Source organism: Chelonia mydas, chromosome 6, assembly GCF_015237465.2.
Source record: "Chelonia mydas isolate rCheMyd1 chromosome 6, rCheMyd1.pri.v2, whole genome shotgun sequence".
NCBI lineage: Eukaryota > Metazoa > Chordata > Testudines > Cheloniidae > Chelonia > Chelonia mydas.
Window position 1 is genome coordinate 66,616,302 of NC_051246.2, and position 16,640 is coordinate 66,632,941.

Consider the following 16,640-nt stretch of genomic DNA (forward strand, 5'->3'; position numbering starts at 1 on the left):
AAAATGTGAGAAAAGCAAATTATTTACATGAATTCACCTTCACTTTAAAGCAAAAAGGAACACCCTGCTGCCCTCCCACAAATCAAACACAATACCATTATGATCCTAAGGAACATGCCCTGGTTTTCCTAGCTCCCTTTTTTCCACATTGCAGGCTATATCTGTGTATCTGTTCATTTCTTTACCTTTTCTAAACGAACATATTTTCCTCTCCCTGCGGTACCACAGGTTTTAAATTTTTTTTACACAAAGAGAGATGCCATACTCAAAATATACAGGATACGTATTATGTTAGAGGTCTTTTTTTCTTTTAAATCCCAGGCAGGTGTGTGAGTGGCTCCAGGCTCCAGCCTTCATCATTGTATTTTCCTGTGTGTGTGTTTGTACTTGCATTTGAAATACATCAGTCTCATGATATACTTAAAGAAATGAAAGCACGAAACAGATAACAGTGAGTCATTTGACTGTGACATTGTTTTTGTGGCATCAAATAATGCATGGTTCAGCTCCAGCACTGATGGCAGCTTGAAGCTTTTGGTTTTGATTTTTAACATTTTTTTGTCTATTTAAAGGAAGAAAAAAACTTAAAGCAACATGTTTCCTCTCTTTGCCCGCAAAACCTTGATCCAACTTATTTCTGTAATTCTCAACCTGTTTAGAAATACACGATACCATTTCATAATGGAGGACAGAAAAAAGAAAACAATAAAATAAAGAAAATGTGATCTCTGAAGGTGGCTGAAGATTCTGAATGTCACTGAATGGGGTCAGTGACTGGGTTTATTTTGTTTGATTTATTTAAATACCTTAAATTTATTTTGTATTTTTTAACTTGTTTTTGTTTCATGATAATTTTGCCCTTCTTGCAGCCCAGTTGTCCTCCTGTCCGGGCAACTGTGGACTCTGACAACTGTCACTTCTGGTTTAACAACACTTGGAGGACTGGTGTCCAATGAGGTAACAGAGGAAGGGGATCCCTCCCCCCCGACTTCATCCTCTCTCCAGGGCTTAGAACCCTTTGATATAGCAATAGGCCTCCAGCGTGGCAAAAAGAATGTACAGGAGCCACAGGCTCAAAAAGAGCAAAGTCGTGGCAAGTCTGCACCCCTTGGGGCCTCCTAGTTCCCCTCCAAGGTGAGGCCGTCTCCGGTACAGCAGGACACTGATGCAGACAAAAGCAAAGATGGTGAAAAGCGTGACGGAAAAGGCCAGCGTGCCCGCTGACACATGGAACTCTTGTCCCTGGGAAGCCCAGTAGATGGCAGCCACGGACCACGCCAATCCGATGCCCAAGAAGACGTTGACGGCATTGCTGCCCGTGACGTTGCCGATGGCGGCATCAGCGTACACATCCTGGATGGCGGCTGCTTTGCTGGCAAAAGTGTCTAGAAGGGAGAGACGTGAATTAACAGGAATAATGAAATTGTGCGGCCCAAAGCTGGGGGCCCTGGCAGTTTTTACGGTGAGAGAGCAGGCAGGGATTGCTGAAGCTGAATTGAAATAAGGACACCCTTTTCTGAGGGGGACAGAGGCCAGATCTCTGTAGTTGCAGAGAAGCGGTTTGAGAATGGCCCTGGTAGCGAGTTCTATTCATGGTCTCATGCCATTTTATCACCTTCTCCTTAGACTGGTGCACTAAGTTGCCAGATATTTATAGGCCTGTCCTGGCCTTCAATTTGCTCTTTTCACCCAATGCTCTGTGCCCCACTCCTTTTTGCTGATAACACAGGCTGCAGCACTCAACCTTCCAGCCAGAAGGATGCTTATGGCTCCTCTTCCAGTCACTAGCAGGAGTAAGTGCTGGGGGCTGGCGCTGTAAATACTGCCCATGAACTAGGAATCAAGGCCACTTTCCAGCTGAGACTGAGACAGCATAATAAGCTGCTGCTAGATAGGAGACCTGTGTGTATCAGATTGACGGGGGCTAGTGGATAGCACTTTCATTAACATACACCCACAATGGGGATGGGGACATGAAGGGGTGGGCTTATTTCTGAGTGAAATTGGGGCTCTAGAACTATAGTAGATTATGTGACTAGATATAAATAGGTCTTATCTCTGTCCACAGTGGCCGTCTGCTACCATTTGTTTTGGCAGCTTTGCCTAGCAGAACTGACGCTAATATAGAGGCTGACTACACTGCAATCAGAGGTGTGATTGCAGCTGCAGCAGGCAAAGCCAGGCTGGCGTTACTCTGCCTAGCGTGGCTAAAACTAGCCGTGAAGACGTGGCAGTGGGGGCTTTAGCACGGACTGCACAAGCCTTCCTGGCCCGTACTCGCACTGCTAGTCCATGCTGGGATCCATGTAGCCGTGGCTGCACTGCTATTTTTAGCCACAGCGGCTAGAATTAAGCTAATGTGGGTACGCCTACCCAAGGTGCAATCACACCTCCCATGGCAGTGTAGACATAGCCGTAGAGACACCACTGCCAGTGGCAATAGAGAAGGACGGTCCTCGCTGGTCGTCATCATCATTATTATTACTACCAATTATGTGTATTGCTATAGGTCCTAGGAGCCCCAGGCCTGGACCAGGATCCTGTTGTAGTAGGTTCTGTACAAACACATGATGTTGAGGTCCCTGTAGGCACAGCAAGGGTGCAGCTGTCCCACTGTGTCTGGTCAGTGGCTATGAGCAGAGGATGTTGGTTTGCCGTATAGTTACTGCCAAGTCCCTTAACATTCACCAGTACAAACCCCCTCAAAACACATGCCCCCCACAACCCCTCCAAAACCAGACAGAATCCAAAAACCTGCCAATAAACCACAGTTCTCAGAGATTCTCACTTGCTGCATCCTGAACCCCAGGAGGTCAACAGCTTTTGCCTGGGGGAAAGGGGTGTGAGTCTACTCTCATCCCCCACCCCCGAACCTCAGTTCCCAATCAGATTTCACATCCCATACAGCATCACAAGAACCAGTGGTTCCTGAAACACCAAAAAGTTACCCACGCAAAGGATTGTGGGATGGAGGGCTAAGCCCCTCTCGGATTTGCTGCTCCTGAACAATGGGATAGGACAGAGGTGCTAGCCATTATGTTCTCCTATTGCCACACTTTTGCCCTTGGCCTCCTCACCTGGTACTGAGGTGCCAAAGGCCACAAAGACAACAGCTGTCACCGAGTCCTTGAGGCCAATGGTGCAGCCAAAGTGGGAAGCGAGGTCCCCAATGACAGCGGTGAGCATGCCAATTATCATGATGGACACCACAAAACAGGCCCAGCCATTGCAGTACTCTGTGGGTGGCACGCAAGCAAAGAGCACCTTCCAGAAGACAGTGAGGAAGTGCATGACGTAGTCAAAGCAGGATGGCAAGCGCTCCTCACCAGACTCATCCTCATCTTCATCACCAGCTGCAAGCAATCAAGACAAAAAAGCAGATCACCAGTGGGCTCTGTGAAATCCCAGGTTTCCAAACACTGTTGCATTTTATAAACTGAAGTCACATGCATTATGTTCTATTGATCATTATTGCAACCGCAAAATTTCACTGAAATCACACAGACAAGAACTTAAATCGCATATTTGGCCAATGGGGATGGAGGCCTGGCTGCTGTCTGTCTGGATTTCAGAAAGGAAAGGTCAAACCAGGAAACAGTAGAATTACCTTTAACAGTATAATCCAGGCAACAGCTAGGATTCAATCAGTGAGGGATCAGGGGAGAATGCTAACTACTGCCTGAGGGGAAGGAATGAGCTGTTGACACTGGACTCTCTGTGACAGCCTTAAAAACTCAGCAGCAAAGCACCTGTCTTCTGCTGCCCAGGAGGTGATGGGCAACCAATGATTTGCCTGCTAACATTCCTGATCTTGAATATATGCTGCATTAGAGAGTGTACACCTTAACCAGCTTTCCCCTCTCCCAGCTGTTCTCCACCAGGCCTGCAGTGTTACCCCCATCAGTTAACATTCTGAGGCTATCAATGGAATGATAGGAGCTACACATTCAGCAGCACGGCAGGAGTATCTGAGGGGGCTGTTCCTGAGACATCGGCATGTTAGGAGATGCCAATCCAGATGTGGCTTTAGAAAATTTAGCTGCAGTTAAATTCTGTGGTATACAGAGAGAGAGCCAGCAGTCAAGTACACACAAATTTGCCTTAGTGCTTGTTTATTTGGAGCAAATAAACTCCTCCGCCAGCTTCACCTATTCTCTGCTTTCCTGGGTTTATTGAGTGAGGTGGGGAAGAGGCTGAGGATAATATCGGGATTGCCTTGAAATGGCATCAGGGTATTTGAAAGTGGATCAGCAATCACAGAATCATCTCTTAATGTCGTTCTTGTACCAGTACACAGAGAATTTGATCATATTTATCACTATAGCAATGCAGACAGCATCATGAAAATAGTGAAGGCCAGTCAGGCATTCCTATTTATACTGTCTCAGATGACAAGCATAAGTAAGCACTTGAAATTGAAAGGCAACACATTTTACAGGGATAAAAGTAAATACTTTCTTATGCAACATGTAATTAGCCTGTGGAACCCACTGTTGATTGGCATTATAGAGGCACAAAGCTAAATAATACTAAGAAAAAAAGCAGAAACTGATAAACTAAGGATATCTGCAAGGAGGTTGGGTAAAATTACAAGGGCTCTCAATCCCCATCTTTCTGGGAACGGGCTGATCACCAGCAGAGGTCAGGAATGAAATTTTCCATCCATTCTACAGTATAACATACCTATGTACCTTATATAGGGGAGTTTATATGTTCTTCTGAAAAATCTGCCACAGGCCAGTTCCTGACACAAGATGCCAAACTAGGTGGACAATTGGGCTGTTCCAGCATGATGCTTCCTATGTTCAGTCTCTTCCTATTGTTATGGTATCTTCATTGTTACTCATAATAAAGCTAGTTATACAAATCTAATAACTGTGACTGGGCCAATTGCTGAGGACTGCATATCCCCTGAAGCAAGGGAGCACTAAGCTCCAGTGACCAAACGTAAGTAGATTAAGCACTACTCAACTGTAACTACAAAAGTTGACACCATTTCTCCATACAATACTACTGGCACTCAAGACAAAACTTCCAAAAGCTGTCCAAACAGTAATATGTGTCTGGTATGGGCATTCTCAGAATTGCCCCAAGGACAGAACTTGAACCTTAGTTGGTTCTTGGGTTTAAGGACTGCTGTCTGTTTCTTAAGGAACCATGTGACTGTGATAGGAACTAAGCTCTTCTACATAGAGGAAGCATGCTAGGCCCATAAGCCAGACGTCAATGGATCAAAACCATTCCTTGTTAGTCCTGGGCTGCTTCTTTTGATTTCATTACAGTGTATAACCATCTTAATGGGGAGAAAATACCAGGTACTAAAGGGCTCTTTAGTTTAGCAGAGAAAGGCATGACAGGAACCAATGGCTGGACGCTGAAGCCAGACAATTTCAAACGGGAAATAAGACAGTTAAGAGACACAGCATAACTTCTAAAAGTAATTACCATAAGACATGAGGCAATATTGGACAAGATCCAAACTAACTACAAAACCTGTCAGACTAAATGCACAAGATGTGGAAAAATCCATAGCCCAAAAGATGTGTGTCCCTCCAAAGATGCAAGGTACAATCAATGCACATAATATGGACATCTTGCAGCTCTTTGCCATAGTAAGACAGTCAGAGAACTGACTGCTACAGATAGTCAAGAGCCATTGTTTCTGGGATCTACCAATGTGATGACACAGAGGCCATCTGGAGAGCAAGACTGAATGTTAATGGAAAGACTACTGACCTGAAAACTGACTCAGGAGCAAATATGACGATCATATCAGAAGGTACATATATTTACCTTTAAAACTCCCAGATCTGAAATCACCTGATACAGTCCTGACGGTATTCTAACAGCATGGGCCAGTTCACCACAGAAACAACTTACAAAGACAAAAGATTTGCATTCAGAGTATATGTTATCAAAAGATAAAAGACTAGCAGCCTTCCCAGCGGCAGCCATGATGTGCTTAGAGAGAAAGGTGGAAGAATTCGACAAAGTATTTGGTGAGATTGGACTTTTGAAAGAGATGCAGTACAAATAACCCCATGAGACAATGCTGGACCATATACTGTACATATACCTTGCAGGATTCGCAACCCAATTGCTAAATATGTTCTTGGGAAAAAATCTGGTAGTAGCAGACTGTGATGGGGCGGCTGCCCCTCACTGCGAGAAAAGGGGTTAAAAGGGGAGGTTGCACCAGAGGCAGCCAATCAGAGAAATGCTGAAGGGAGCAGCCAATCAAGGCCAAGCAGGCCCATATAAAAAAGGAGCTGCAGGGCAGAGGAAGGCAGTTCTCTGCTGGGAGCCCCTGGAGGAAGGATTGTGTCTCTGGAAGGTTGAGAGAACTGCCAGTACCCTGGACAGAGCAGTGCTGCAAGCAGGGACTGGGGGAGTGAGAGACAGTTCCTGGCTGGGGTTTGCAGGCTGAGGCCCTGAGGCAACGGCTAAGAGGATGCTGGGGCCATGAGGAAGTGGCCAGATAATTTGCTGCTGTTGCCACTAAGGGAAGTGGCTGAACAGCGGACTGCAGGTCTTCTGGAATGGGGGAGCACAGGGTGTAGCATGGCCAGAGGACTGTGTCACTGAAGCGGACGCCATGGTCCTTGGAGAGATGTGGGTCCTAAAGCAGGAGTGAGGGAGTTGAGACACCACCCAAAGAGGGCACACTACCATGCAGAGCTAATTCCCATGACAACCCCAGCAGGAGGCACCAGAGTGGTGAGTGAACCCTGTTACATGGACACTCTGTCATGGAGCCCAGCATCATACTCAATTATCTATGAGCTTGAAGATGATGTAAAGGCTTACATGGATGCTATGGACACATACTGACCAGAGTCAGAAAACAGACTATACCTGCTACAAAAAGCAACCTCAACAGACACACAACTTCAAGAAGTTCTAAGTTACATGAGGTCTAACTGGCCAAAGTATCTAAAGGACACTAAGGAAGTGAAAGAGACTACTTTCTGGTGCATGGACAATTAAGTGAGTCAAATGCACTCATAATTAAAGGTGATTATATCATAATTCCAAATGCAATGAGAAAAGAAATCTTAAACCTCATCCATAAAGGACATCAAGGGCTAACTAAATGCTGTGAACAGGCCAACCAGTCTGAGTAGTGGCCAGGCATCAGCAAGGGCATAAAGAATAAAGTATCTGCAAATGAACATTGCAGGTCTCACACACCAACACCACACACACACAAAAAAACCCCTTTAATAACAACACGTCTACAAGACAGACGTTGGAAGAGACTAGCTGCAGATTTATCTGAATTCAGAAGATATCATTATCTGGTCATAATGGACTGTTTTCCAAGGTATATACAAATAATGTACTTGAAAGACATAACATGTCACAGTATTATTGAGAAACAAATGCTCATTTTGGTATTTCAGAACAAACCAGTGGTGGACAACAGGCTATAATTCACTGTAGCAGAATTTATGTTTTTCCAAACAAAATATGATTTTTCATATTACTAGCAACCTACATTACCCACAAGCAAATGAAGAAGCTGAGAGAGCTGTACAGACAACCAAGAAAATCCTACAGCAGGAAGATTCATTCCTTTCTCTTGTGAGATACACATAGACATCTGTAGAAGCTAGTGGATATAGTCCAGCACAACTCCTGATGGGAAGACAACTCAGAACTGCTGTTCCAACTTCAGAAAAGAATCTATCTCCAAAAAGTGGCCAGACACAAAGAGAGCAGACAATTGGATAAAAAGGCTAAAAGACCTTATGAACACTTTTTACAACAGATGACACCCAGAGAGCTAACAAGTCTAGAACCTGGTGACTGTGTTTGTGTCAGACTGGATGGAGAAGAAGGATGAAGAACTGCAACTGTCCTAAAGAAAAAGAATTAATCACCCAGATCATATGTGATTGAGACTGACAGTAGAGAGTTCAACAGAAACTGTCGACATCTACAGTTTTTGCCTCAGAAGGACCAATCAAAAGAACAAACCCTACAGATGGTGGATGCAGAACAACAAGAAGATAATGCAAAGATTCCAAACTGACCAGAGACAGTAGTTGCAACTAATAGGCAGCTAGAAGACCAAGTTGTTATGCATTTGGGTTGTGTAATTAAAAAACCAGTATGATTCAGAATCACTTAACAGACTGATACATACTAAAAGATAGTGTACATTTTATAAATGGTATGAATGAAAAACATAAAGGGAGAGATGTGATGCAATGCTAAAACTATATTATAACATTCAGCCACTAGATGGCACCATGTGTAACATATCTTGCCTGAGCTGGTAACACTGATACCTGGCAGCGCATTAAAGTATTGTAAAGGTTACACATTTCTTGTCTCTCTCCAGGATGGAAGCTCTGTAGACTGTCTGGTATAGAAGTCTGGTCTGCTAGTAGCAGCCCTGCACCTACTGTGTACGAGCAGTACATGACAGAGATGGCACTCTGTGCACCGGTTATAGGGAGCTGCACTAGCGTCTCTGCTGATGCCTGACTGCTTTGTTAACCCTTATGCCGCACATGAGGATGTGTGTCTAGAAATGTCCAAAGGGATAAATGTGTTAGGGTGAATGCTCTCTGTGACAATTCCTTCGTAGAGTCAAAAGCTGGCTTTGCTCATTGAAGTGCGGATGAAATAAAACGCCTATTGTATAAGGATTTCCCATCCTACTCTTCTCCAGCCCCTTCCCCTTCCCAGAATAAAATCAATTACCTGGCATCTGCAAAATAGGGGCCTAATCCTGCAAACTACTGAGCACCCTGAATTGCAATGAGAGTGCTGAGGACCTCCCCGAACTGGGCACTAAGGTCTGAATCCACAGGTGTTGCAATGCTGAGCATCACAGTTCACCACTTTCTTTTTTTGGGGGGTGGGGGGAATCTAGAAAATCACTGTGAATCACCGTACCTCTGTGGGGTGAGTGCAAGGCAGGCTTGCTCTCCGACCCCACTGGGGTTTCCCTCCACGCCAGGCCTGCAACCCACTGTTTGGGAAACACTGTCCTAAGCCCCGCCCCTTCACAGAGTTTGGTTCCTAAATCTAGGCTACAGGGAGGCACCTAGCTCTGTTTGAGATCCACACCTGGGAGAATGAGCCAGGTGCTTGCCTCACTTCACACAAAACAGCCAGAGGAAGAAGAGGTGGTGGTGCTCATCTTAGGAACTTTAGCCCAGTGGTTAGAACACTTATCTTGGATGTGGGAAAACTGGTTCAATTCCCTCCTTTGACAGACGGGGAGAAAGGATTTAAACAGAGGTCTCCCACTTCTCAGGAAGGTGCTCTAATCTGAGAGATGGGATACTCTTGGGGTGGAGGGAAGGGTCTCTCCCAATCTCTCTTGTTGAAGCTGTTTCACTGAATCTAAACAAACAGGCATTGGAGCAGGGCTGGATCCTGGATCTCCCATCGCCTAGGTGGGTGCTGTCACCACCAGGCTGCAGAGTCATTCTCTGATCCAGTGACTGTGTTTTGAACAGCAGCAGGTCAAAGCACACTATGGAACTTGTAGTGTGCAGTAGCAAGGTCCACACAGTGACTGAGTGCGCTATACATTCCTGCCCTGGCTGTGGTTTGCCGTGCACTATATCTTTATGTAGACCAGCCCTTAGGTGCTGGAGGGCTACGTTTTTAGAGTTGAAACTCCTGGTTTCTATCCCATGCACGTGGTTTAGCTGATACCCATGATCCATGCACGTTTGCAGTACACGGAGTTGTTGGAGCTGAACACCACTGAGGAAGCAGAGGCAGTTTCAGGCTGGCTTACACAGGCGCTCAGAGAGCCGAGTCTTGCTAGTACATTCCCTTAGGGTTGGTGACCTTGTTGTAGCTGGGCACCCTCAGGTCCCCTCACCTGCACTAACAGTAATGGCTTCCATGAACTGGTCCCTCCAGGAATGTGTCCCTACAACCAAAGCCAGGTTTGTCTTCTTAATCAGCTTGTCCACGGTACTCTGTCAATGGGACAAAAATGCACAGCAGTTAAACCAGCTTTGACACCACGTGCTGTTCTGAGAGAACACGGTGCTGAGAGGAGCATTCGGCCTTCCATAGGGGCTGGAACAGGCACTCCCCCAGTCAGGGAGATGAAGCCCCTAAAGATGGGGCTGGTGGCTACAGTCATGCAGCTGCCCTTCTCTTTGTGCAGCGAAGCTTCTCCCTGCCCCTCATCCATCCATCCTCTCCCCAGGCATTTCCATCCCATCCGCTTTCTCTAGAGGGGATACTTTGTCCCCCATCATCTCAGGATACTTGCTCCTCCTCTCTCTACAGGGGTAACTCACAGGCTCTCTCCACAAGATGCTCATACACCTTCCCTTCATCTCTCCTGAGGCTGCTCCCTCGTGCCTCTCTCCTCCAGGTTCTGCCGTAATCTCTCTCTGCATCTGCTAGGCCCCTTTCTTCAGGTGCGCTCTCTCTCTCCCCTTGGCCACTCCCTCTCTCTCTCATGGCTGTCCTCTCTGTTCAAGCCGCTACCTATATCCCTTCCCCCCAGCTGCTTCCTCTCCAGTGACACAGTATTATCTTCTCATGAAGAGCCCTAGTACCCAGCACTGACCTTGAATTCATAGGACTCCTCAATGATGACCTCTAGTTTGGGATGCTCGCCCAACACGGGCTTCCCCATCTCTGCAATCCTCTTGGCTTCCTCCTCTTCGATGGTCAGCTTCCTCTCAGCCACTTCTGTGAAAACAGCATCAACAATCAGCTGAAGACAGCATCCCTTGGACTCTCAGCACAAGGCAGAGGCGCTTGGTAGATGCTGTGAAATGCCTTGGGCACAAATACACACCTCTCACATTTTGCTGAGTTCACAATGAGCCTCATGAGAGTTTACGGTGGGACATTAGGTGAGTGGGCTTTTTAAAGAGCTTCTTATTGTACCTTCAATGAATTACACTTCTCCTGAAAATGAGGAACCTATCACATCAGCGCGAGCCAGGCACATACTGGGGAAAGCATCCCCTGTCATGCTAATGCACCTCAGTCCTTACCTACCCACTCACCCTGACTATTCCAGTCCTTCTTTCCCCTCTACTGCCCACATGCCTCACTCCGGATCTGCAGCACCCTCAGTTATTCCTACCCTGGGCTTCTTTACTGTAAACCTAGACTGAGCACATCAAGCTGACTGCCCTTGCGGCATATGCTGGATTTCAACCCAGGCCTCCAGAAGTGAAAGACTAGTGCATTAAGGGCTTGATCCTGCTCCATTAAAGCTAATGTGAGTTTTCCCATAGTCTTTAATGGGAACATGATCAAGCCCTAAGACACTAGTGATGAAAAGTGCTTGGTTAGGTATCCCTATTATTACAGTACTGAGCACCCCTAAACCTGATTTTAGTAAAACAGTGAACATGTGGACATACTCTGCCCTCTTTATCCACATGGTACCACTAGTGATGGCAATGGGAGTTCTGTAGGAGGAATGAGTGAAGAATATGCTGCTGGCCGCAAGGTCTCAGTCAATCTGGAGAGGGAAGAAGCAGTTAACAGGCCCATCACTGCCCCCACTTTCACCTCTGGCTTGCCAGAACAATTCATTGCCATTTACAGAATGTTGAGGTGTGATGTGTCCAGGTTATTTCACGGCAGCCGGAGATAGCAATGGGGCCCGAGAGCAACATCACCTAGAGTTGGAACGTAGTGAGAACTGGCAGCACGACCCCAGAAACGTCTTGACTGGGAAAGAGTGTGCGCCTGCAGGGCTGCCCTCATTTTCACTGGCAGCCTGCAAATACATTGTTTCTATTAAGATTTTTAATAGAAACATCCAAGTTTTTGAGGAGCAAAAGCCAAGATTTCACTGAAAACACAAAAGATCTCAGGGACAAAAGGTCAGTATATACCAGGGGACATAAATTTCAGTATATACCATGGGACATAAATAATTGTTTAAAAAAATAAAAAAAATGTCCTTTACCCTGTCTTGAACCCCTTTATTAGTCTGACAGACACCCCCCTATTTCTCCCCCTGCTTCAGCAACCACAGCTTTAGTGGGATTGAAGCACCAATTCTTGTTACGCTTTAGCACAAGAGCCCTTTTAAGAAAATGTTAATTTGCAGACAAGTTTTCTAGTTTGAATTGAACAGGAGACAGAATCTTTTTATTCCCCTTTGATTAGAAAATTGCTTTGAGCAGTCTGTTCCATTCAGGGCTTGCTTTAACTCTCACCCAGATATATATTCAGAGGGGCAGGCACACACACTCTTAATTCTTTCATTCTGCACAGTAATTATGTTTACGTCACATTGTGCATTTCCTGGGGGATTCCTATCACTGGAAACTGTACAGGAAAAAATAGGTCAGGGACCAAGAGGGCTTTCTTTTCATATAAAACTGGATGATTAATCCTTGATGGAGTAAAAAGTGTTCCCAAACTTCTGAAGGTGGGAAACAAGATGCCCCATGTGGTGCTGCCTGTGAGGAGCAATCCACTGAGACAACCCCTTGTGGTGCTGTCTCTGGTCCTGGATGATACCCTGAAGGCTCCCCATGTGGTGTTGTCCATGGTAACGACGCAGAATCAACTAATCCATTGATGTGGATGCTGTCTATGGTACTAATTATGGTTCCCTCCCCCCCCCACCCCCGCAGCTTGCTCGGCTAACAAAATGAAAGTGGAGACTGGCACTAGGATGAAGGTGGGGATGATTATTCATGAATTTATTTTCAAATGCTGAACTGTGATTGGACCTGGCCATGTTTGTTTGCTTTCCCACTGACTTCCAGGTGATAGGTTTTTGTTCACATGGCTGCTTGGGGTGGAGCTTCCTTTCATGTGACTTTTGGGCTTCATGTGCAAACGCACATATTAAGGATGGAAGAGTTCTCCTGGCCAATCTCGATATACTGGCATCACATGTTTGGGAGCAAGGGTGAAAAGAGGCCTGGACAGAGTAGGAGAGCCTCATGAAACAACGGTTACTCACCTTCTCGTAACTGTTGTTCTTTGAGATGTGTTGTTTGTGTCCATTCCAATCAGGGGTGTGTGCACGCATGTGCACGGAAGCCGGAAGATTTTTCCCATAGCCGCATCCATTGGGTTGGTCTGGGTGCCCCCTGGAGTCATACTTTATGGCACTCAATATAGAGCCCTGCTGACCCGCTACCCCCTCAGTTCCTTCTTACCGGCTACTCTGACAGAGGGGTAGGAGGGTGGGTATTGGAATGGACATGAACAACACATCTCAAAGAACAACAGTTAAGAGAAGGTGAGTAAACCCTTTTTTCTTCTTAGACTGCTTGTTCATGTCCATTCCAATCAGGTGACTCCCAAGCTCAAGCTCAGGAGGTGGGGTCAAAATTGTCCACTGATTGGAGCACTGCCCTTCCAAAGGCTGCATCCATCCCTGGCCTGCTGGGTGATTGCATATTGCGTGATGAAAGTGTGTATGGAGGACCATGTCGCTGCTCTGCAGATTTCCTGGGTGGGAACCTGTGCCAGGAACGCCACTGAAGAGGCCAAGGCCCTGGTGGAGTGCGCACTGATTGGAGGAGCAGGCACCCCTGCCTGGTTGTAGCACTCACAGATGCAGGACATGATCCACGACGAAATCTGTTGAGAAGAAACGGGAAGACCCTTCATTCTGTCCGCCACTGCCACAAATAACTGAACAGACTTTCAGAATGGTTTCATTCTCTCGATGTAGAAGGCTAGCGCTCTGCGGACACCCAATGGGTGAAGCCTTTGCTCCATGCTGCTCAAATGCCGCTTAGGATAGAACACTGGGAGGTAGATGTCCTGGTTGGTGAGAAACTGGGAAACAACCTTCAGAAGGAAAGCCAGGTGAGGCCTGAGCTGGACCTTGTCCTTATGGAACACATTGTAAGGGGGCTCTGATGTCAGGGCCTTGAGCTCAGACACCCTTCTGGCTGAGGTTATCGCTACCAGAAATGCTACCTTGTAGGAGAGAGAGAGCAGGGAGCATGTCGCCAAAGGTTCAAAGGGCGGTCCCATGAGTCTGGAATGGACCAGATTGAGGTCCCAAGCTGGGACAGGCTGACCTTTAAGGAAACAGCTGACCATAGGGTTAGCAAAGACCGAGCGGCTCTCTGCACCTGGATGAAAGGCAGAGATGGCGGCCAACTGAACCCTTACTGATGACATGGACAGCCCCTGCTGCTTGAGATGGAGAAGATAGTCTAAGATAAGTGGCACAGAGGCGAGCGTCAGGGATGAATGATGCTGCACGGACCAGACTGAAAATCTCTTCCACTTAGCAAGGTAGGTAGCCCTGGTGGAGGGTTTTCTACTGCCTAGGTGGACTTGTCTATCTGAGACAGAGCAAGAGAGCTCCACTGGGTTCAACCATGGAGCTTCCATGCTGTGAGGTGCAGCGACTCGAGATTCGGATGCTGGAGCTATCAATATCACCGAAGCTTGTTCCCTCCATATCTTGACAAGCACCTTGTGAACGAGAGGGATGGGCGGAAAAGCGTGTAGGGAACGGCCTCCCCATGGGAGGAGGAACACATCCATGATGCAGCCCAGGCTGTGATTCAGGAAGAAGCAAAACTGCTGGCACTTCCTGTTGCATCGCATGGTGAACAGGTCTAGCTGGGGAAAGCTCCACTGATGGAAGACTGAGATTGCAATGTCTGGGCAAAGGGACCACTTGTGGCTGTGAAAAGACCAGCTGAGATAGTCCGCTCGTTCTGGACTCCAAGGAGGTACAATGCTTGCAGATGTATCAAATGTTCTACACAGAAGTCCCACAGCATGGGGGCTTCCTGGCACAGGGGAGAGGAGCGTGCACCCCCGGTTTGTTGATATAGAACATTGCCATGGTGTTGTCATTACCGATACACATTTCCCTGATAAGTGGGTACGGAAAGTCTGGCATGCCAGGCACACTGCTCTCAGCTCTCTGACATTGATGTGGAGAGCGAGCTCTGTATGAAACCAGAGGCCTTGAGTCCTGAGGTCCCCCAGAAGTGCTCCCCAAACCAGTGATGACACGTCCGTCACTAGGGAAAGAGACGGGCTGAGGGCTGGAGAAGGTGATCCCTGCACATACTACCTGTGGGTCGAGCCACCACAGGAGGGAGTTGAGAACCTGGCGGGGCAGGGTCATGACTCTGTCCAAACTGTCACGGGCTGGCCGTTACACCAACGCTAGTCAAGACTGAAGATGCCGAAGCTTGAGTCTGGCATGTTGCACCACGTAGGTACAGGCTGCCATGTGTCCTAGAAGTTTCCTTGCTGTGGTGGTGGGGAACTGCCTGAGACCTCATACGATGTCACCCAGGGACCGAAACCTTGCTTCCGGGAGGTATGCCCTGGCTTGTGTTGAATCCAGTACTGCCCCTACAAATTCTATCCTCTGAACCGGGCACAGCATTGATTTCCCCTCATTCAGAAGAAGGCCCAGTTTGTTGAACATCGCTCTAATGAAGTCGACTTGTGTCTCCACTTGAGACCTGGAGTGGCCCTTGATGAGCCAGTCGTCGAGGTATGGGAACACCTGTACCTGCTGCTTGCGCAGGAACACAGTCCCTTGCCTGCGGATACTTGGCACATGTTCTATCTTCAGGAGCTGTCTGCAGTGTGGCTTGTCCCTCAGGATCAGGTCCCATGGGAAACCACCTCTACCAATTCCACAGGCTTATTTATAAGATCCTGCAGCAATGTGGTCACCTGACAGTATGACACTGAATGGCTGCTGACAGGAGGCCCATCAAGCCCACTGCCATTGACAGGCTGAAACGGAGAGCCAGCACGCAGCGGGGCCAGTGACTAGGGCAGAGTCGGAGAACTAGCTGCAGCAGCAAGGTGGTGATGGTAGGTTCCTTGCCGCTACTTCAGCATTTGAACTTAGGATGGCACAAGCCCATGATGTGCTTTGCTGAGGAAAAACTGCTCTTGGTGAGTGGGTATGTGCCCTGTATAGGAGAGAGCAGGAACTTGCAGAAGGGCGGGTAAATCCAGCAGAGGGACCAAGACATGCTGCAGGAACAGCAACAGCAAAGTAGGAGGGATAGATGTTTAGGCAGCTGGAGATGTACCAGCAGCAAGTGATTGAACAGTCAGAAGAGGCCAACCAGAACTGGCATCCAGTGTAAGAGGCCAGAAATGACTATCTGAATGCTAGCACAGAAGTTGTGCCTGCTCTGAGTCCCTGAGCTGCTCATGAGCTGGACACTGCTGCTTCTCGCCAGCAGGTACCAGTGCTGCTGTTGCTGGGGCCAGCCAGGTGGATACTACCGCTGCTCCTCACAGTTAGGTCAGCAGCATCCATCACCTTCTGCTCATGGGGCTGCTGAAATGGGTACTGTTGCTTCTCCTGATGACAGCCAGTAGTAGGATTCTCCCTCTAGTGCTGGAGCTGCAGAGAAGACTACTAGTGCTAGTCAACAGGAGTCTCCTGATGCTGCTGGGATTGCTGGAGGGAATGCTCCTACGTCTCCTGCTGCTGATGAGTTGCATCCTTCTGAGCTGCAGGCTGGAGCCGAGAGCCTTCTCCAGACTTTGGAGGCTGCTCTGATTAATGGACATGTCCCACCGTTATTATTTGACAAGTTTCAAGGAATATCATAAAACAACCCATCAACCAACCGCCTTCAAACAAGTAGATTTGGAGATTGACAAAACGGTCCGGCTGACGCCAGCGTCATCCCCACTGACAAGCCTCATCTCAT

The 16,640-nt window shown here is 47.4% G+C and overlaps 1 protein-coding gene across 6 annotated transcripts in view; it reads right to left on the reverse strand.

The window, feature by feature from the left end:
- Positions 1–308: 308 nt before the first annotated feature.
- The window catches only part of SLC8A3 (solute carrier family 8 member A3), a 186,008-nt gene continuing 169,676 nt past the window's right edge, over positions 309–16,640 (reverse strand). For all 6 annotated transcript variants that reach the window (XM_043549309.1, XM_043549310.1, XM_007054229.4 and 3 more), the window contains 4 exons: positions 10,556–10,680; positions 9,851–9,950; positions 3,078–3,353; positions 309–1,385 (listed from right to left, as the gene is read on the reverse strand). In XM_043549309.1, coding sequence (XP_043405244.1) covers positions 1,009–1,385; positions 3,078–3,353; positions 9,851–9,950; positions 10,556–10,680 — 878 coding nt within the window. In that variant the 3' untranslated portion in view covers positions 309–1,008. The remainder of the gene's footprint in view (positions 1,386–3,077; positions 3,354–9,850; positions 9,951–10,555; positions 10,681–16,640) is intronic.